The 23,061-nt window shown below is 34.0% G+C and overlaps 1 protein-coding gene across 1 annotated transcript in view; it reads left to right on the top strand.

Moving 5' to 3' along the window:
* Positions 1 to 23,061, top strand: part of DACH2 (dachshund family transcription factor 2) — a 661,323-nt gene that overhangs the window by 175,744 nt on the left and 462,518 nt on the right. Inside the window, exon 2 of the mRNA XM_033108843.1 lies at positions 6,912 to 6,950. Coding sequence (XP_032964734.1) covers positions 6,912 to 6,950 — 39 coding nt within the window. The remainder of the gene's footprint in view (positions 1 to 6,911; positions 6,951 to 23,061) is intronic.

Here is a 23,061-nt window from a genome sequence, read left to right as displayed (position 1 = left end):
GCAATTCAGAATTGGAGACTGCCACTAAGCTCTCTACACAGGCAACATACTATTTAGGAAGTAGGCCAATTTACTCTTGCTTGAGTGGAATATCAAACCATGAAACCCAACACTAACTAAAAGCAGTGATTATGTCCAGTGTCTCAAGGGCTTTAATGTATATCTACCATCAATGTTTTATTTGATCTGGAGCATTTCCTTAGTGTTTTCTGTGAGTCATTCTGAACATACAATAACGAGACATAATCATCAATGGAAAGACCTGAAATATAATTAATGTAACAGTAAGAATTGAAATATGACTAGGGTACCAGTGTTTAAAAAAATCCTTTACAAAAGGCTGGCTAAACCCCTCCAATACAGATCAATGGATAAGATTTAAAGGGTAACTCATGGGTCTCTGGCCAAACTTACAAACATGGATAGAAAAACTATAGGAGAAACATTTTCAACAGAAATATTGTGGACCAAGATGCCCATAGCATTAAGTGATTTAAATTTTATGACGGTTCTGAGGGATTTTAATATTTTAAGCTTTAAAAAATATAAATGATTTCAGGTAGGTTATCTAATGATCAGAGCTTATTTATATGCCTGATACTGAGTTTGAATATGTGAAAGAATATTATTGAAAAAAACTATTTGTGATGCATAAATATCACTAATGGTATTTAATTTGCCTCATCCTTGATGGAACATACACTCATATTGCACATACTGAGATAATTTTGAGAAGAACAAGTTATTCTAATTTTTTAGTGATCATTGCCTTGAAAAATACATTTGGTACTCTAAACCATAATCTTATCTTTGAGATTATTTGTTATTGTAGGACATATGAGAAGTAGCATTGAACCTACTGAGCCCCCTCAGATTGGATTGACAAAGTACTGTTTGTATACAGCATCATCTATCGGAGACAATTGGTGTAGAGTTTTTCATTCTTTAAGTTATATTGACAGCCTCCCACAGGTATCTATATAGATGTATCTATATCTATAGGGATATCTATATATCTCCTGAAATTCCTTCTCTACAAACAAGTTTAAAAAAAATGCCATAGGCTCATTTACCTTTACTATCACCCCATGCCATATTCAATTTTCCTTTTCTTTTTCTCGAGACTCTGACTTTAAATGTCCCTGAGAATCAAGCTTATGCACCAAAGTCTTTAAGAAGAAACAGATATTTATTATGACCAAAGTTTTTTGTTATTTCCAAATAACTCTAGGAAAAATACATTTCTGAAAGAAGGAAAATAACAGTTTTAATTGTTTGGGCCTTGAATCAGAAGATCGTGCTTTTGGAGATTTATGTGATCGGTAGTTTGTTTGGATGCCCTCCGGAAACTTAAATACGCCTAAAATATCCTGGCCTTTATTTTTACAATGAAAGATATTTCAGTTCATTTTTCTTTTAACGCACAGGCTTGTCAAATAAATTCCAGGATTCCTAATGAGATTAAATAGCTTTATAACGGCTGCTATGGAGTGAGAGTTGACATAAAATGAATAAAGTTATTTGCTAGGAGTAAGGAAAGTTCCCTAAAATTGTACTCCAATAGTGGAAATGCAATAGTTAACACGATTTAATCACGTCTCCAAAGAGAACCTAAAAGTTTTAGTAACAGCGGTGTACTGGTCATTACTCTATAGGTAAACTTGGGGGGAGGGGCAGGACATTGCTTGATTTACGTTCTATGTATTTATTACATTTGTTCCCAAATCAACATTTTATTTATTGTATTGGGCCAGAAATACAAGATCTTGTCTGTGTAAAGAACAACTTAAACCTAATTTAGTATTCCCCCAAATATGGCAGTATATGCCAGGTTAACAGTACACTCCCATTTCAAAGCATAGGAAACATTTTTTCCCCACCTTTATTGAGGTATAATTGACAAATAAAAATTATATATATATGTTTAAGGCGTGCAGTCATTTCACAATATATACATAGATCTAAAGCATGGGGAACATTTTATTGATCTTTTGGAATTTTAAATTTATGGCTACTACTCTGATTGAATGACATTCTTTCTCGGAGTATAATAACAGTTTATTTTTTATTGAGTCTATTTTCACCTAACATGGTTTGCTTTAGGTGCTTTTCTGTATGTGAAAAAATACTAAAATGGTATCTACTTCAAGGGTCAAAGGCTTTGCTTTCCTCATTAAAGATAGTGCGTATGACTTTGCAGGTAGATAAACAATCTAGCACTTTTAGTGTACTCTCAATCAATAACTGGGCTCTTATGGAAGTTTCCAGATGTCTTACATTTTCTTTGGGGCAATTGACTAATGTTTGAGTAAATTATACCCACAAACCTTAAAATACTGGCCATAAAACTCAAATTCCTACTGGAACCAGGGGCATAACATAAATTCATTTAGAGGGCCAGGTGTAGGATCATATGAGATTATGGGGCCTGTAGGGGACAGAAAAGTGTGTGCTCTGTCTGTGGGTCGATATTGCTTCTCTATGTCATCTAGTTGTGCTGAGTCAGTAAGTATGTGGGACCAGTACTGCCAGATCCTGATCCTCCTCCTCCTCCTTTCTTCTCCTCCTCCTTCTTCTTCTTCTCCTTCTTCTTCCTCTTCTTCTTCTTCTTCTTCTTCTTCTTCTTCTTCTTCTTCTTCTTCTTCTTCTTCTTCTTCTTCTTCTCCTCCTCCTCCTCCTCCTCCTCCTCCTCCTCCTCCTCCTCCTCCTCCTCCCCCCTCCTCCTCCTCCTCCTCTTCCTCCTCCTCCTCCTTTTACTCCTCCTCCTCTTCCTTCTTCTTCTTAGAGAAACTACTAGAAGTTCAGATTTTATGTAAAATTTTCAGATTTTCAAAGCTCTGGGCTGACCAAGCAAAATATATTTGGCAGGCCTTCTTTGCCAGTTTGCAGGCTCTGCTTTAAAAGATCACACTGTAAGGTATATAAATGTCAAATCACTATATGTGCACCTGAAACTAATATAATATTTTATGCCAACTATACTTTAATAAAAAATTAAAAAGAAAATAAAAGCAGTGTGGCGTGGAAAGAGCACTGGCCTAGAGATCAACGGAGCCATGGATCTGATCTTGTCTTTTTTGTTATCTAAATGTGTAAGATGTCTATTGACCTTATTATGTTTCCATAAGGATAAAAAAGAGATGACAGTCTTTAGGGATGAGTTCAAAAACTCGTCCCCTAATATACAGTAGAGGAAGCAGTGTGACAATTTCAGGGGCAGTAATGTAAATTAAGAGTAAGGAGATTTCTGACACTAACTTCCTATGTAACCTTGGTCAAATAATTGAACATCTCAGGGGCTAATTTTCTTATCTGATAAATGGTGGTGTTGGCGGGTAGTAAACTAGAGCAGTTCAGACACCCAATACATCACATAGGAAAAGGAAGAACTTTACTAATTAAAGGAATGAAAAGGAATGGCTCCCTCTTGTCTTTCCTTCTGCCACCCACCAGCACTTGACTGAAGTTCTTTTAGAGTCCAGTTTGAAATACATTGGCATAGATCACTTCAAAGGTTTACTGTAACTTTAAAATGCACTTTTTAAAGTAATTTCCCCTGTGTGAAGAATTAATGAAGGTAGCACTCTATTTATTTACCTTCGCAGCAGAGGTAGGACTTACTATGTGATATTTGATAGAGAATTTTCAGTTTATCTTCAAAAGGACTAAAATACTTAAATCCAATGAGTCAGTGAGTTTTTAACTGGACTCCTTACTTTGTGATATTTTGTTGGCTCTTGTGTGTTTTGTATGCTGTTTCTCTTCTGTTAAATGTGATTTTATGGTCTAAATTTTGGTTTCAAAAGTAAGAATTCCACATCTGATTCTTTTACCAACCTGACTCCAATAAGAAAAGGGAATGCTGGGTAGCAACTGTTACCATTAACTAGGTGGCATTGCATTCACACACTACACGTTAGAAGAATCAAAGTATGAAAATTTATTTATCAGTAATACAGGGTAAAAATGATCTTGATATATTCAAAATATACACTGCTCTTAATTATTCTGCCCTTGGGTCTCAGCCAGAGCAGAATCACCTGCTAGTTGTAGCTTGTATATTAGGGAAGGGTCTCACTATAATAAGGATAATCAGTGTCCTAAAGCAGAGCAGCAATGATGACAATTGGAGCTGGTGAGCTGAGTAGAGATCCTAACTATTTACCACGATATGTTGTAGGACCTCGGTTGGTGGTAGTGTTATATTGAGTATCGTATTTGCCCAATCTTCTTGAATATGTGTAAGCCCGTTTTGTTGGTGGCTTTTTAAAAATGTGTGTGTGTGTGTGTATATCTATATCTATATCTATATATATCTCCAGAAAATGTATACACATTTTAAGAAAGGAAAAACCTGCATTAAAATTGTAATACTCAATGTATACTGATAACAAAAGATGAATACAAGTCACATTTGACTTCTGCAATTACAAGAGGTGCTCAAAGTGGTTACCATCAGTGTAATTTATTTATATATATATATATATATATATATATATATATATATATATATATATACACACACACATATCTATTTCAGCCACAAAGATAAGTTTTAGTGAATTGTTCATGGTTTTAATTTCATAGCCAGACTTAAAAGTAGAGGAGACAGCAAAATGTAACTTCAAGGGACAAAAGGAATTAGAGAGGATATGAAACATTCTAGGCCTATTCCAGGAAACCCATATGAGAGGGCTGTTCTGGACTTAGGTGATTTGTAGGATCTGCTTGTTCAGTAAAAATTGTCCAAAATGTGGATTATTTGACAAAATACAAGGGAATCTACAATAAATTAGTTGACATCACAGAAGGAACAAATTCAATAGTGTAGAAGTAACATTTTATTTCGTATTTCAAAAGTGAAGGCAAACTCTTAAGAAAGTTCTAAATCCTTAGGAAAAGGACACTTAATTTACAGACACATATTTATTGGATAATACTAACACGAATGTCTTAGTATTTGGTAATTTTAAAGTTTAAGCTTAAATAATCTATGACGCTCACTCAGGTCATAGAAGATTTAAATCATTTCTTTTTGTTTGAACTTAGTATAATTATATATCTATATCTATATCATCTATATCTATATCTATATCTATATCTATATCTATATCTATCTATCTATATATATGTATTGACAGCCAAAAACGTTCTGCTGAGTTTGGAAAGATTTTTAAGTAAAAAAAGAGGGGCGTCTTTGGTATTGGTAAAAGGAAAAAATATCCTCAAATCCACTGATATATAGTTTATTGGATTAAGAAAGTATGCAGTAGCATTCACTTGGTATGTATGAGTATATTCTACTTTAAGAAAGTGTCATTTCAAAACAGGTTGGGTGTGTGAACTATAAAGCAAGATTAAATAGTTCTGTCAGTCAAGTGATAGAACATAAAAGTAGGTGAAAAAAAATGGCTCACCTTCTTTCATTCCCACCTCCTTTCTCCAGCAAGCCCAAATATATGTTTCCATTTGTAGTCTATATTTAGAAATCTTTCTACAGACCTTTAAGCAGGGAAGTAGTTACCTTTCAAAAACAAACAAAAAACCTGAAAGGAGATTATTAACAAAAAGGCAATCAGAAGAAAGATTATAAAGGGGTGATGAACTAAATATACTGAGGGTGCCAAAAGTGTATACACATTTTAAGACAGGAAAACTGTATTAAAATAGTAATACTTAATATATACCGATGACAAAAGATGAATACAAGTCCCGTTTGACTTTTGCAATTACAAGAGGTGCTCAAAGTGGTTACCATCAGCGTACAGACACTTGTGATTACAGCGAACTACTGCTTGAGCAACGTTCACTAAAGTGTCCACTTGCATACGTCTTTTGGCACCTCCGGTATATATATATGTATGTATACATACACTGTATGTATACATACATATGTATGTATATATACACTCCAGTATATATATATATATATATATATATATATATATATATATATATATATATATATTTGTAGTGGGCATTATAAGGAGGTTCCTGTTTCTGTACTAATAAGAAGTGCATTAAATTCAAAAGAGCCAAATTACAATTTTTATAGCCTTTTATTTTAGCATGGAATTTTAGATTTCATTGTTCTTCATTAAAGGGTTTAGGAACACTGGGAAATATTATACTACTGGAAAGAATGGTTGTTTTGTTAACTAAGCTGATTATGTGGGTTTTTTATTGATTTCTTTTGGTATATGCTTATTTTGTGTGGATGTGTGTATGACTGTGTATGTGCGTGTGTGTGTGCACGTGCCTGTGGGTATGCATGTGTAACCCTTTGGGGGAAGATGTAAGATAGTTTAGTATTGCTTCAAAAATAAGTATAGAGTGAGCTGTGTGACTAATGGCTCCATGTTTAAGAAATATAAACATAACATTGATATTGGCTTACTTTTATCATCTTGTTGGCCACATAAAAATGTGAAAAAAAAAACTGGAAGGGGATTTTTCCCCCTAAAAAGTATTGGAATACCCAATGGGATGGGAAGAAAGGCTCTAGAGCGAAAGGGAAAAGACACAATATTGCTGAATCTTTTTGGGAGTTGTTACGACCCGAGGCCTTTTTCTTCAACAGAAATCTATAACCTTATTTCCTTGCCTTCATATATAGAAAAGCCCTAAACCACATGACATTTCACATTATTCTTTACTGAGTGTGGGATTATACCAGAAATATAATAACATTATTCATATATTAAAAACACTATCTAATAGCAATGCAGGCTTTCCGACCTTCCTCGTGCTCTTCCCTGCTGGTGTTTCATTTTGTGTACTATCTAAAATTTCTTCAGAATTTAAGAAGATTTTTTGTGAAATATAAAGCCTTGATTAACTGGAAGCTAACTAACCAGAACTCTCAATTAACCAGTTTTATTTATTTATTTTTTGCTATACTCTCCTTTTAGAAGGAAGAGGCAAATGACAAGAAAACAAGCTGTTAACAGGTATTTATGTATTTATTTTTTAAAAATCAACTTCCTGGGAATGTCCTGGAGCCTGTACAGATTCAGCCCAACTTCAGTAATTTTGTTACCCGTACTATACTTCTAAGGTAGGAAAATAGAGCCATTTAAAATTTTCAGCAGCAAATGTTGAATCTTGCTTAATTATTAGTTAATAATAATAAAAAAATGAAATCCAAATAGCTAATTAGAACCTGTCTCTCCATTTGATGGTTCTAGTTAATTGGGGTCGCCACAGTTTCACTACTGCCAGTTAGGGACCATTTATATCTATTATGTGGGAGTGGATCCTAGGACCACGCAGTGGGGAGATGACTTCCAGCCTCAGGGAGCAACGCCTTCCCTGGGAACTAATGCAGAAGCTAGAGAAAGGCTGCAAAGTTGATGGGGGTTGAGAGAGGGTCACTGACATAAAACCCTTGACACCTAAGTAAAATAATGGGAAAGTAATTCACCCACCCCATGGCTCTGAAATGCTTAGGAAGGTACATTCACTTTTGCAGGGCAGCACAGGTTATTAAGTGTGCTACAGCAATAATGGAAAAAAACAAAAACAAAAACAACTACAGGTCTTCTGATCTTTGGAGTTGTTCTAAGCACTAGGCATAAATATATTTTGTAGGCATGCTATTAGTTCTAAAATATTTGAACTAATTGTTCTTCTGAAAATACAGTTTTTAAATATTTGGAAGTCTAAGAAGCTTGAAACTTCTTAAAATATCTATGAAAATTTCAGTTAAATTGCAATCAGAGATACCATATTGTTTCAGGGCTTATACCATTTAGGTTGTAATGGGGGGAAAATGGGCAGTAACTCAGAGAGAGGCAAGGGAGAAAGAGAGCAACCCATGATATTAAAGTATGTTTTGATATTGCCTGGCTATAGTGCTCCCTCTTCTATTCCACACACTGTACTCAGGTTAACTCACCCTTTGGTGACTTTTCCCCCTTCCTTCAGGGCTGCCCTTGATGCATGGTTTATCCATATTTTTCTACAAGAAAAATGTTACAGGGATGTAGGGGAGAAGGAGACCACACTATATGCTTTATCCTGGCTTTTCAACATAGAAAATAAAAATCACTATGGTGGTATTTCTTATATTTGGGATATTTTCTATATTAAATATTACTCTAAATATTATGCACACTAAATAATACACAAGTGACCTGAAACAGTGGATGTGCCTCCTTAAGTGCCAAACTTTTTTGTTAGACTGTGACTTCAATGTTGGGGAGACTGGAACCCACTAGATTTCATTAATGAATGATTTTAACTGAAAAACTTTAAATGGATTGAGTTTTGAGTTTAGGTTTGGGATATTGAAAGCAAGTGTTTTTGATTTTATCTGAATGCAATTGAATTCAAGCACTGAAATTGACTTTCCTTTTATTTTTATTTTCCTAGTGAAATGACATGCAATTAATGTCAACTTTTCTCTTTAAACTAAGCATAGCAATAGATTATAACTGTATATATTTATTTCTAGATTAATCATAACACACATTATATATTTATACATGTGATAAGTTTTTACATTTACTGTAATCTGTAATCTTACAAAAACCATGAAATGTTTTTGAAAGTATATGTATCGATTAATTCCCAGAAACTACAGAGAAACTCTAATGCCTACTGAGGCAAGGCTTGTATCATAAATGAAAGACCATAAGTGAAAGGGCGTGGTGGGGACTATGGTGATCTAGAGAGTATATATTCTTTTAAAGGTGGCAGCTATTACTCAGCTCAGATGATTGCTACCATGTGGGAATGCAGACCCAGTGTTGCTATGATCTGACTCTTTAAGAGAAACCAGGAAGCCAGATTTTTATGTGAAATTCGCCTAATTCTTAAATGTTGGTAACAAACTCAATGAAAAGAAAAGAGCAGCAACCCTATGCAGGCAAAACAAAACCCATCCCATCTGTGGTCTGAATCTAGCCCTTGGGCTGTCAGTTTGCGACTTCTGCTTTAAATTGTAACTACTCTAGGTACTGCAATTAAAAAAAAAGTTATAAATGCACCTGGAGGTCTTGATGATGGAAAATTCATGCAAATAAATAAATTATAAGTAAAGTGCTTGTAAATAATTCTCCTGGTACTCAAAATAGTGGTTTGCAGTTTGTGATTGTTTTTCCCTTACTATATAGAAATAGCCGAGATCATTTTCCCTTAATGTGGTTTGAAAATTAAGGTAAAATTGTGAATTTTTTGCTTTCATATTTATCAATGAAACACTGTATGAAAGACCATTACTGCCATGTCCAAAAGAGAATATTTAAGTATAGGTTCGGTCACATAACATAATTAAGGCCTTCTATATATTTTTTTAATTTTTATGAAATTTATTGGGGTGATATTGGTTAGTAAAATTATATAGGTTTCAAGTGTACATTTCTATAATACATCGTCTATATATTGCATTGTGTGTTTACCATCCAGAGTCAGTTTTCCTTCCATCATAATACTTCTACTTAAAGCCCAATTAGTGGTGCTTTAATAGGAAGAAAATCATGTACATAGCATATACTAGTTTATTTTAATTGGCTTGCCTTTAAACACTTTCCCAATTTTATCTAGTGAAAGTCCTTTATTTTTACAAATGGATAAAATCAGAAATAAGAGAATTGTAAGTAGTTAACACAACAAAACTTCATTTGAGCTTTTGATAGACATTGACAAAGATAAAACAAAAGTTGGTCATCTGAGATTTTATTAAGAGGTAACTGTTTGATTGATCTGAGACTTTGCTTGTTTGCCTGTCCTGCCTTAGACCTTAGCACATAATCCCACTGTGCTACAATGCTTTTGACATCTGTATGCCCCTTTTATCATTGACAATCCAGAAGCATATTTGTCTAGAAAGGAAACAATTAAATTCCAATCTCTCCAGGAGAAAAGAAAAGAAAAGAAAAGGGAAGGGAAGGGAAGGGAAGGGAAGGGAAGGGAAGGGAAGGGAAGGGAAGGGAAGGGAAGGGAAGGGAAGGGAAGGAACACCCACTGCTAAACTTGCTTTAAGACCCGTATTATCTGCACCATAAATCCTTACTCAGGATGGTAAGTTAACATTGTCATTTCTGAAGAGAAACTTAACAGAGGACTTAAAAAAAAAAAGTGAAGAAGAAAGAGAAAGAAAAGAATGCACAATCACAATTCCTAAGCTGATTAAAAAAACCCTTCATTTGTTGACAAATTATTCTAGTGGCAGATTTAACATAGACACATGAAAGATGAGATGTTAAAGAACTGGTCAACACATATGACAATGTGCGAAACAGCTGATGTTTACTTAAATATAATTTGGGTAGACAGTGCTGCCCTTACTAGATTGTCAGAGAGTTTTGACCACAAGTAATCTGTTGTGTGTTGGAATGAACTATGTTTAAATGTACTGATAAATTAAACCTTTGCCTAAAAACTCTGACAACTGGAGATTCTTAGTTAATTGGTTAGTTCTCAAAGTAGAGAATTTAAGAAATGAATGAATATTTGATGCATTCAGCCAGCATAGGCATATAAATAAAGTAGAAGAGAGTAAAGGGGGTCAAATATATATGGTGATGGAAGGAGAACTGACTCTGGGTGGTGAGCACACAATGTGATATATTGATGATGTATTATAGAATTGTTCACTTGAAACCTGTATAATTTTATTAACCAATGTCACCCCAATAGATAATATTTTTTTTAAAAATTTCAGGATAAAATTTGATGAACAACTAGTACTTTTTTGTTGTCAGAACATAATAATATCAAACATTTTTCCAACATGATATCACAGCTGATTTTCCATTTATGTTCATTTAATCCTCGTAACAACCATACAAGATAGGTGGGTGCTGTTATTGTAATTCTTGTTTTACAAATGATGATACTGAGGCACAGAGAAGGTTAAGTGACTTATGTAATGCTATACAGCCTATAGATACCAAAACCAGCAGTTGAATCAAGGTAGTCTTATCTCAAAGCTCATATACTTTGGATCAATATAATTTATAACCTGACAACTGGGGTCATACTAATCACACACAAACACATAAACACACACACACACACTATAATATATATATATATATATATATATATATATATATATATATATATATATAAAATATATGTACATATTAAATATATATATTTTCTGGCTTGTTGAAAAAATGACATTTCTATTTTAAAATCAATTTGGTAGCATCATTTCTATTGTGTAATAAATTAGCAACATTAATTATAAAATAGTTCAAATAGAAAGAGCAGGAAATAATGAGAGACATCTGCGGGCCAATAACCAGAGCTACGTTGTGCTACATTTGATTCATGGCACAATTTAAAAAAAAATGTATCTATAAAGCATTAATGATATGAGTAACACTAATTTCCTTTCTACTCCACCCTTCAATAGAGGTAACCTCCCTCTTAAGATTGGTGTGTATCATTGCTGTTTTTTTTTTAATTATATGTGTAAATATGTAGTATTAATTTTTGTGTTTTAAAGTGTACCTAAATGGTTTGAAACTATACTATCTTTTTGTAATCATTTTCATACTATGTTTTTGAGATTTATCCAGGTTGATACATGTAGATCTAGTTCATTTATTTTTTGAATAGTATAGTCCACTATACTATTTCATTGTGTGAGTATATTACAGTTTGATTATTCTTTACTATATTGATAGACATTTAGGTTATTTACAATGTTTTATTGTTACAAACAGTGCTGTAATAGACATCGCATTTTCTTGTGCCCATGTAGGAGAATTTCTCTGGGCTATAAACCTAGAAGTGAAATTGTTGAACTGTGGGCTATGTACATCTTCAACTCTAGTAGTTATTACCAAATTGCTCTCTAAAGCTGTTCTGATTTACACTCCTACTAGCATTACACAAGAACTCCTATTTCCCCATATTGTGGATAGTGTAGCAGATGTTTTTAACAGACAATTCCTTTCAAGAAAAAATAATTCTTTTTAGTGATTTTCTTTCATGATTATACAGTCGAGACATTGATTCTTATCACTTAGTTCACATAACAATGTTAACTGATACTATTTGTGTCATTTTTCTTCATTTTAAAACATGTAGTTCAAATAAGCTAACGATACTACTTAAAATTTATATTTTCCAGGTTACAAGGCATTTTCCCATAAAGCCTCATTCGATGAGATAGTATGGCAGGAAGAGCTCTAAAAAAAGAGCCAGAAGTCCATGGACTTAAAACAACCCTGCAAATAACTCTATAGCTTGGGACCTCAGTTGCTGCATCTGTAAAATTAAGATGTCAGACTAAGCATTCTCTTAGCGACATACTATAACCTTCAATCTATTCTACATATCTCCCCTTTTTCTTAATCTATAATTTACTTATTGTGCATAAAGCATAAGGACAAAATTGAATTTTATCGATCTGTGAAAACTTGTAACACCCTTTGGCTTAGTTGAGATCCTCAGTTTTCCTATTTATCGTTGCGTTTCTCTTAATTTAAAGACAATTAAGGGTGGAAAAGGGAGTAGAAGATGGGAACAGGATCTCAGCATTATAAGGACTAGACCGACAGTGGCAAGACGCCATCTTGAATTCATCTTCAGTGTTTCCCACTCTGAAGCATCACATTACAAATACTGAAATACAATGAAAACTTGACCACTGTTTGTTATGGCTTTGTGTTTCTTTTAAAGATCTTTTTATGCACATTTCAGACTCAGAAAAGAGAATAGTATTTTCAGCTCACTTAAGATTTGATTTCAGTAGTGCCTTTGTGATGCTGTGTATAGCTACTTAAAGAAGAGGTTGACAATTCTGTATTTCTTTTTGGATAATGGGGTTAAGTAATTGGATTTTGTGTTTGCAGAGACTTTTGATTAAAAAGATCTGGATCTCTACCCTGACGTTTAACAAAGAAGAGCTTGCAGGGTTTTTTAGATTGTATATGTACTGGAGAGAACAATCAGTTAGGAATCTGTCTAATATTGTAGGAGATCAAAGTATAATAGAGATTTGGTTGAACCTGATTTTATTTGTACTCCAGAGATTGCAAATATATCACACAAACAAGCTCACATACACTCGCACACACAAGTATATACTATCTCTAGCATAGAATATCTATTAATTTTAATGTTTTAAAAAAAGAAAACTGTTTATTATCTATGAGGACATTGAACATACTTATGTTTCTAGTGAAGCTTCTACTTATGGAAGATGACAATTCTGGCAAGATAGAAATCAGTTAATCTCTTGTGATGAAGACATTTTTAGGAGCCTCTCTTTCTATAAGTAGTCCTGGGAAAACATTTTGATGGTGGCATTTCTAGAAAGTGAATTGACTTCCTGCAGAGTTTCAACGTCAGATATTATAAGAAAATTCTTGTTCACACACTTTGTTTAGATGATCTCCAGATTAATACAGTTCACATATGTATGCCTCATTGTTCAAATGTGACAATAAGCCTAGAGAATCCCATATAAGTTGCTCTTGAGGGTTTTCACCCACTTTGATCTGTGAACCGACTGTCAGACACATATTTAAGAAATTCCATTGCCAGTTATGCTAATTGGCACCCTGTTTCACAGTTTAATCATACTCTGAAAACCACTGTTTTGCTTACTGTATCACTTCCACTAGTTCAGTGAAGAGGAACTTGTTTATATAGATTTAGGTTTATATAGATTTATATAGATTATATCTAGGTTTATATAGATTATTTTTGGCCAGATCCTGCTGATCTATTGTGGAGATTTTATCAGATTGTCTAACTTTTTCAATAAGCACTAAATAAGTCACTTAAAATGCAAGATATCCCAAAGCCCTTAAGTTAGTTTCTGTAGGTCAGAGCATTTTGAAGACACCGCTTCTTGGCTAACAAGACTATTGGGAAATCAGTACTCTACTCTTTTAAAAGACAAATATTATGGTTGCTTAGTATTTATAAAACAGGAAAGTAGGAGATATAAGTGTGTTGTGTTGCCTTTTATCATCTGAGTTTCTAAAAAGTATCATTCGTATTTGAGATGTTAGTGGATATTTATTTACAAAACCATTTGCAACCACTTATATGTACTGCTCCTTATTGAGTACCGACACTTTTGTTAGCCTGAATGAAGACCTGGCAAACAACAATTATCTTTTATGCACAACACATCAAAATCATGGCCACTTTTGTCTTTACCACTGTCTTCAAGAATACTCATGTGCTTTGCCGTGGATGGCATTTAGAAAATAATACTAGAATATTAGTATAGGAAGTGTTCCCTTTTGCTTAATGAAAACCCAGATTGAACCTTGTGCAAGTCATTTACATGATGTTTCCTTGGGATTACCTACATTCTTGTCTAGTCTGACCTTGTAATTTTGCTCACAGTTGGAAATATAATGCAGAGTGACTAAGATAATGTTGTGTACACAGACTTTAGGTGGAGTGACATTATAGTCAAGCAAGTGTCACCTCACCTAAAGTGAAGGAAGACTTAATTAGCATAATCCCATGAATGTGTAGCATAATAATATAATGTTCTGCATGTTACTTTTAATAATGTGAATGTGCAGTACAGTAGGCCTTGGGGTGTATGTTTCTTTAATATAAATGAAAGAAAAATGGAATGATAGAAGGAAAGCAGACTTTTGTAGTAGGATACTTGTCTGAATGTTCAGGTGAAGTCTGTCCTTTCTTTTAAACATAGAAGAGTTGCCTAGTGATGTGAAAATGAAGGGACTGCTGAAATATCCATATATCTAGATACCAGTGAGTAGGGTGACAGACCATGAATTTTTCTGGGGGATGCAGGGTAGTTTTAACCAAATGACTGAGACAGGATGAAGAGGAAAGGCTGATAATCACCTATTATTGTGCAATGGGGAACATATGATTAATTTACAAGAAGAGTGGTGACGTTTTCTAAAATTGTGTAGCCCTATTCTTAAAAGTTTGTCAGTGCAACTAATTAGCTTCTAAAATGAAGTTGATTCTAAGACCCAGTATGAATGCATTTGAAAAGACAGGCATTGTCCCCAAATTGGTAGGGTTTGTAATACATCTTGATGAATGCTACAAAATAATGTGAAGAAATGGGACTATTATGCCAAAATGGCTGTTCTTTGGTTTGTAGTCCTTGAAGGAATTATGTTCCATGGCAACGTACTCTAAATTCCTGCAGATATATGTGAAGTGCCCTAAAGATGTGTCTTGCTTCTGTTTTTGATAACAGTAAGTTTTCAGTACAAAGAATACACTTGCTAAAAGGGTTCTCCTCCAAGTATATTAAGACTCCAAAGATCTGCTGTTATTTTAGATTGTCATTTGGAATTTTTGTTTTTTAACTAATTATAATGCTCGAAAGGGAGCAAGTATAAAAAGGTTCAACTATACAACCTAAACATTGTTTTAAAATAAATCCATTAGAAAACTGAGATGTAAAAAATATGTAGCTTAGTTAATAGATTCATGTAAATGATATATTATTCAGTATGATACAAAATGCTAGATAGATCATCTGATATATACAGTGTTCCAGATCATTAAAAAATGTGTAATGTGAAAGCTGTTAAAACATGTAAAATATTGAAGCCTGTTAATAACAGCAGCCATGCTTTGATCTGTTGCAATTAGGAGAGTTTAAAGCATTTTGAATTAATTTGTCATTACAAAATATTCTTCCTATAGACAATATTTTCTTTAAATATATAAACAAAAATATTCTTTGGTTTTTATTTGATAAAATGATTTGGACATATTTATTTAAATGGTTAGTTCTAGCCAAATAGTTATGCTGCTTTAAAATATTAATAAAATTAACCTAAATAACAAAATAGCAATTTTTATATTCTTTATGCTGCAAAAGTTTTACAAATACCCATTAAATCACAAACTGATATATATAACATATTAAGTAGAAAGAAGATAGTGGTTTTATTTTTAAATCATGATTTACATTTGGCAATAAAGCACCCACTGAATTTGGAACATTGCATGAAGGGATTTGGGACATTTGTTTGAGGCAGCCCATTCAAAAATGGTATATAGACATTTTACTTTTGGGTTGCATTAAAAATTGTGCTTTCCTTATTTCAGGTTTGTCCAGATCTTCCTTTTCAAAAATCACTGTGATCTTTGAAGCTAAATTGGACTCCAATTCATGTAGGGATAAAGCAGTTTTTAATGAAGTTAGGCTTGGCACAATGGTGGTTAGAGGCAGTGGTTTTATTTCTTTTAGGAAGTTATTTTAGAACAGCTTTAGATTTACAGAAAAATTGCAAAAATAGTACAGAGACTTCCTATGTATCCTGTATCCAGTTTCCCTATTGTTAACATCTTACAATTAATGCATCAATTTGTCGCAATTAATGAACCAATACGCATACACTACTATTCACTAAAGTTTATGATTTATTCATACTTTCTCAGTTTTTCCCTAATATGCTTTTTCTGTTCCAGGATGTTGGATACCACCTAACATTTAGTTATCATGTCTCCTCCTTAGGTTGTTCTTGGCTGTGACAGTTACTCAGACTTTCCTTGTTTTGAATGACCTTGACAGTTTTGAGGAGTATAGGTCAGGTATTTGTAGAATGCCCCTCAATTGGGGTTTGTCTGGAATTTTTATTATAGTTAAATTAGGTTTTTGAGGGGAAGACCATAGAGGTAAAGTGCCATTTTCACCACATCATATAAAGGATACATACTATCACTATGACTTATCATTCTTGAAGTGGACCTTGATCACCTGGCACATGTAGTTTTGTCAGGTTTCTCCACTATGAAATTACTTTTACTCCCCGGTCCCTATCTATACTGTACTCTTTGGAAGTTTTTGGATGGAAGTCACTATACGCATCCCACAGTTAAATGGTGGGGAGTTATGCTTCACCTTCTAAGGGCAGAGTGTCTACAGAAATTATTTGGAATGGGAGATTTGTTATTTATTTATTTATTTCGGTATGTTCTCATAGGTATTTATTTTATACTTTGGTCATAATCGAATATCTTATTGCTTAAAAATGTCCAGTTTATAGCTGTTAGGAACTCTTAGTTGGCCCCTGTGTATCTTTTACAAGCCCCAATGATTATGGACTTTTTAATTAGCATTTCCTTGCTTTTGAGCACTACAGGATGCTCCAGTCTCACCTGGTGGATTTTCTACCCTAGTCCTAGAATCAGCCATTAGGTGGAGTTTTGATTAAGGGAAGATTAGATATTCTCAATCCTGAGCATGTGTTGGAGGTGGCTAAGAAAGAGGGTCAGAGGAATTCTCTCAGTTCCATTTTCTGGTTGGTGCCTTAAATTTTCCATCATCCTGATAATGCACATTGGCCTCATTCTCTCACCACACACATCTGCCCATTTCACTCATAATATCTAGTGAAAGGAGAATAAAAAGCATCAGTCTTCTACAGTCCCACACATTGATGTTCATGCATAGATTTAGAAATGTACTGTGCAACTCGCCAATGTACACATCCTTTCTGCAGCCTACCCTCTACTCCACATCCAATACACTAGTTTAACATCAGTTCCCGAGTCACCGCGGAATCATTTTTTTTTTTTTGTATCCTCAAGATGGTGTTGGGTTGAATAGGTTTGGGAAACATGTTTGTTTACCACAGGTCTCAGCCTATAATTTTAAAATTTGCTCTATGAAGCTATAAGAGAAGATATAATATGCAAGATTTCTCAGTCTTTTTTGATTAAAAGCACCTTTTTGTTCAGAGAACTAGGACACTTTTAGAAATGATGCTACATTAGTACGAGCCCTAAATCTGTAGTCAGAAATCTTGTGTTTAATTAATCCCTCAGTGTACCAACAACTAGCTCTATGATCACAAGCAAGTCACTTCACATCTATAAGTCTCTGTTTTTTCATCCATAAAATGGACTTAATGAATATGTCTCACAAGGTTGTTGTGAAGAGCAAACATGAGCAAAAATATGTAAGGATATTTTGGATTTAATGTATCATGTAGGTGGGGGACCATGCCTTTGTTTTGCTGACCACTTTTACAGACATTACCTAGCCTATTTTCCTGATATTTAGTCTTCAATGTTCAATAAATATTTATTGAATTATATTACTATTACTTACATTATTTTCTATTTCTCTCCAAGTGCCGTGTGGCAGCTTATGACATTTTATATATTGGTTTTTTTTTTAAATTAAAGTTTATTGGGGTGACAATTGTTAGTAAAGTTACATAGATCTCAGGTGTACAATTCTGTATTACATCATCTATAAATCCCATTGTGTGTTCACCACCCAGAGTCAGTTCTCCTTCCATCACCATATGTTTGATCCCGTTTACCCTAATCTACCACCCCCCTTACCCTCTGGTAACCACGAAACTATCTGTCACTGTGTACCAAAATGAACACAAAATGGATCAAAGACCTAGGCATAAAACCTGAAACAATAAACTGCATAGAAGAAAACACAGGTAATAAACTTATGGACCTGGGGTTCAAAGAGCATTTTATGAATTTGACTCAAAGGCAAGGGAAGTAAAAGCTAAAAAAAATGAATGGGACTATATCAAACTTAAAAGCTTCTGCACAGCAAAAGAAACCATCTACAAAATAAAGAGGCAACCAATTGAATGGGAGAAGATTTTTGCCAACAGTGCCTCCGATAAGGGGCTAATATCCAAAATGTACAAGGAACTCATGAAACTCAACAATAAAAAAAGAAACAACCCAATTGAAAAATGGGCAGATGACCTGAAGAGACATTTCTCCAAAGAGGACATACAAATGACAAATAGACATATGAAAAAATACTGAACATCACTAATCATCACAGAAATGCAAATGAAAACCACAATGAGATATCACCTCACCCCAGTCAGAATGGCTATCATCAACAAGACAAATAGTAACAAGTGTTGGAGAGGCTGTGGAGAAAAAGGAACCCTCATACACTGTTGGTGGGAATGCAGACTGGTGCAGCCGCTATGGAAGGCATTGTGGAGGTTCCTCAAAAAATTAAAAATAGAATTACCGTATCACCCAGCAATCCCTCTCCTGGGTATCTACCCAAAAAATCTGAAAACATTTATTCAGAAAGACACATGTGCTCCAATGTTCATTGCAGCTTTGTTTACAGTGGCCAAGACATGGGAACAACCAAAATGTCCTTCGATAGATGAATGGATGAAGAAGTTGTGGTATATATAAATTGTTTTTGAAATTAGGAGTTCATGTAACAAAATGCAGGCAGAAATGTACAGTTGAAGTGGCCATATATATGGAAAAAAAGAAAACACCCCACAACTTTTTATTCTTGCTTCTGTTTTGCCGAGCATATGCTCCCAGCCAATGTCTTGTTGCATTCAGATTAGTTTTCATTGCTTCAAGATGACCAGATTTCCTTTTGAAATAAGGGCACTGGAGCTTTCACCTCAACACCGTGGTAATGTAAAATTCCTGCTACAGAATCGGTGAGCTGGTGCCAGAAGAAGAGGAACACCTGTGAACACAGGCTGTCAGAGGCCCTCGGAGCCCTGGAGTTTAAGGCTACAGCTGCTGGGTTGAGAAGCATTTGGAAGTGCTTTGTCACTCTTTCCTGGGCAACCACCGGAGCCCCGCTAAAGGCTTTCTACTTTCTTTGGACATATAATTTGTGCCGATGAACAGGAGTTATGGGGTGGAGCTGTGATGGAGGTGACAGGGCAGGCCCTGTTGAGCAATATATTTTGGTAAGAATAGTAGTATCCAGGTAATAACAGGAACAGGGACCTCACGTCATCCATTTTGCTTAATTCCCTACAAAACAATGGATTCTGTAGGTATTCTCAGAGGTAAACATTTTAGGTTCCAGCTTTTCTTTTTAATCAAGCGGAATATGTTTATTATATTTGATTTCAAGAAATTTTCAGCCTCCCTAGAAATGCTAGGTGTTTATTTGAAGGCCAGGAAGAACCCATTCAGCTTTGGAAATTGTAAAAATATTTGAATCAAATTATAGGCTTGTGGGTTAGTTAGTGAGAAAATAGGCAAGATCAGTTTAGGGGTCTTTCCATTCTTAATATTTAAATCATAATGATACATACTAGTAAAGCTTTTTCCTTTATGTAATTCATGAACACTGGAAAATAGAAATGCAGTAGTTTAAAAAAAAAACTCTATTTATGGTAATGGTATCGTAACATTTTCACAGGTGTTGGTCAGAGGTAGAAACTTCTCAAAGATAGTTTTACAATCGGTAGTACTGTTCTTATTCACATTCTGGAATAGTTAGAGATTTTACCCCCCTCAAACGATGAAGTATAGACTTTAATGCTGTATAAAATATGTGTGTGGGTTGAGAAGGGAAAACTTAACATTAGATCATATGGTACTATGACTGTATTGCCTTTTGGATTTACTATTTTTTCCCTGAATCTACTTTCTTTCAAAAGCTAGATTTCCCATTCAGAGTATCAACTGGCATCTTCGCTAAATTATTCATTGCAGATTTTAACCAAATATATTAGTTTTTTATTTAATTGAAATTAATAGATTGTGGGACAAGACAAGACACTCTTTTGTGTGTATTCTTGAAGTTTTTGAAACTTTCCTATGTAACTTATAACCATCTTCTTTAAAATAAGCATTTACAGGAAGGAAATTTAAGCAAACATTTTCACCTTAATCCAGAAGTTGTATTTAGGAATTTTTCCTTGCACTTTGCACATCCATTGAGTTTACTGAACTTGTAGCAGCACAGCTAAATTCTAGCAACTGCAAAAATAATTAGTGAAATTAAGTTGAAAATTTTGTAAACAAGTGAAGTTATTATTCATTCTGTACCACACTACTAAAGTGGGAGGACGTGTTAAATGATAAATTAGGCATGAAGTGCTTTAATCTGTAAACTGAACATGTTAGCAAACGGCTTGCGTTTGTAATTAGTATTTAAGGCCACAGGAGAGTGCCTCTTTTAAAACAGTGACAGGAAATTGATCAGTTTAGGTTGTCATAGCAACCGATAGAGTTCCATTGCTCCTGTTGGGTTTAGCCTTTTATGCTACATACCCATGTTTAGAAATATGTTTATGAACTATGAAGATAAACTATTCAGTAATGTAAAGGAGGTTGGGATGCTGAAATGCCAAACTGACAAAGTCCGAATGAATGCTTGAACACTCCATAACAAGCTTAAGTGTTCTATGGTTGTCATGACATTTCTTTTACAAAGCAAATGATGTCTGGAAAAAAATCTTAAAACTAGACGAAAATGCAAATCCCTTTATGACAGTATGTGGCTGTCACATTCATAGTAACAGACAATAATTGATGATTTATGAGGTGACACCATGGCAACAAAGTCTTTCATCATTGGCACCCCTTGGTTACTTTTATATCAAGGGCTTGCAGGCGCCTGTGAAAAGTTTCCAGCATGACATACAAGGAAGTCTACTTGTATCTTAATCCATTAGATCTCATTTAATGCAGGTTGGAAGTGTTGTAGAGATTTTCAAATCATCTGACAAAGTGAAAGCTTGGCAAGGTCTTTGGTTAAAAAAAAAAAATCTCTGTTAAGCGAGTAAGCACGTTCAGTAGTTGAAAATGGACAGATTTGTTTTCTGTCACTTAACCTTTCAAAGAAAACCTGTAATGCCTCTCAAGTTTGAGTGCAAGCTGTCAGGTTGTTTAATGCTATGGTGTCTGATAATATCCTTATGTAGGGAGGTGGGAGAAGGAGAAAAGGCGTGCAATGTACATTGATTTGCTTTGAACTCAGAAGATAGATGATGTTTTAAATTTGATTTTAGTGTTGAGGGCTTTGTAAAAGTGGAATAAATATGTAACTAGATATTCTGGAATGACTTTAATGTGTTTGGTAGGCTGAGGAGTAACATGTTACCATTACTTAGAGGGGATCATGTATCCATTTTTCTATCATAGATAATTTAAAATATTGGAAATATAATAAACCTCCTGCCTTGGTTTTATTGTCAGTTTGTCAAAAATGAATTTTTTTTTTGGATATTTGAACCCCTGAAAATTTTCCTGGACTGTTCAGCCACCTATTTGGTGGAAACAGAGGCCTAGATCTGATGATCATCTTGAGGTCCTTTCCAGTGGAACTGGTCTATGATTTATAAGGAGTTGTAGATACACCAACAATTGGAGATACTGAATGTAAAATACTGAAACTATCCAACTTAAATTACATGAATATAACATACGCATGCATATCAAAGTTAACCTACATTTTGTACATGAGGTTTTAAACAATAAGAATGTAAGGAATTTTCCAAACACATGTATCTTATCTAAATTTAAGCCTTTTTAAGGATAAAAATCCATAATACACATTTCCTTCAGAGGATCAGATAAACCAACTATATAAAATAATATCTCTGGTATTTGTTCATTAATATTTTTATTTATACATTTCCTGCAAGACTGTGGAAGGGATGTAAAATCCTTAGTTAGGTTTGACTATGCTCACGGTTGGTAATTTTGTCCCAATTAATAGTTATGAAAATGGAATTTACCGTTCAATTGTCATAATATAAGAAAATAAGTTAATTTTGATTCTGAATCTTCTAGATGGTGGTTATATCACACAAGAGAACAGGATTCTTAATTTAATTAAAATAATACTGGCTTTTGGCTCAAGATTTTATTCAGTGATCTCGAATATGTGTATGATGTAAAACAGACTCCTCTGTTTTCTAAGAGTTTATAATTTAGTTTACCAGCATACTATCTATAAGCATGAGTCAACCAGAAAATAAACCCAAAGTACTAACTTAAGAAAGTGTAGACCACAGGCATAAGAATTAAAACTATTTATGGTAATGGAAAAAGTCTGAAATAGTTTCATAGAGGACAGTTAGGAGATAAGACTATTTCAACTGTGATATATAGATGATGTATTACAGAATTGGACACTTGAAACTTATGTAACTTTACTAAACATTGTCACCCCAATAGACTTTAATTTAAACAAAATGCCATCAGCATGACAAAAAACAAAACAAAAGAATATTCCAACTCAGATCTTAAATGAATTTGGGAGATTTAAATTGTCAGGAAAGTGTTACTCTAAGTTTTGATAGCCCACATGAAGAAAGGCACAGAGATATAAATAATTATGGCATATGATGGGAGTATTGTAGAACT

This window comes from Rhinolophus ferrumequinum, chromosome X (genome assembly GCF_004115265.2).
Source record: "Rhinolophus ferrumequinum isolate MPI-CBG mRhiFer1 chromosome X, mRhiFer1_v1.p, whole genome shotgun sequence".
Lineage (NCBI taxonomy): Eukaryota > Metazoa > Chordata > Mammalia > Chiroptera > Rhinolophidae > Rhinolophus > Rhinolophus ferrumequinum.
The sequence above is the reverse complement of the archived record's forward strand: the minus strand, read 5'-3'. Positions and strand labels throughout refer to the sequence as shown.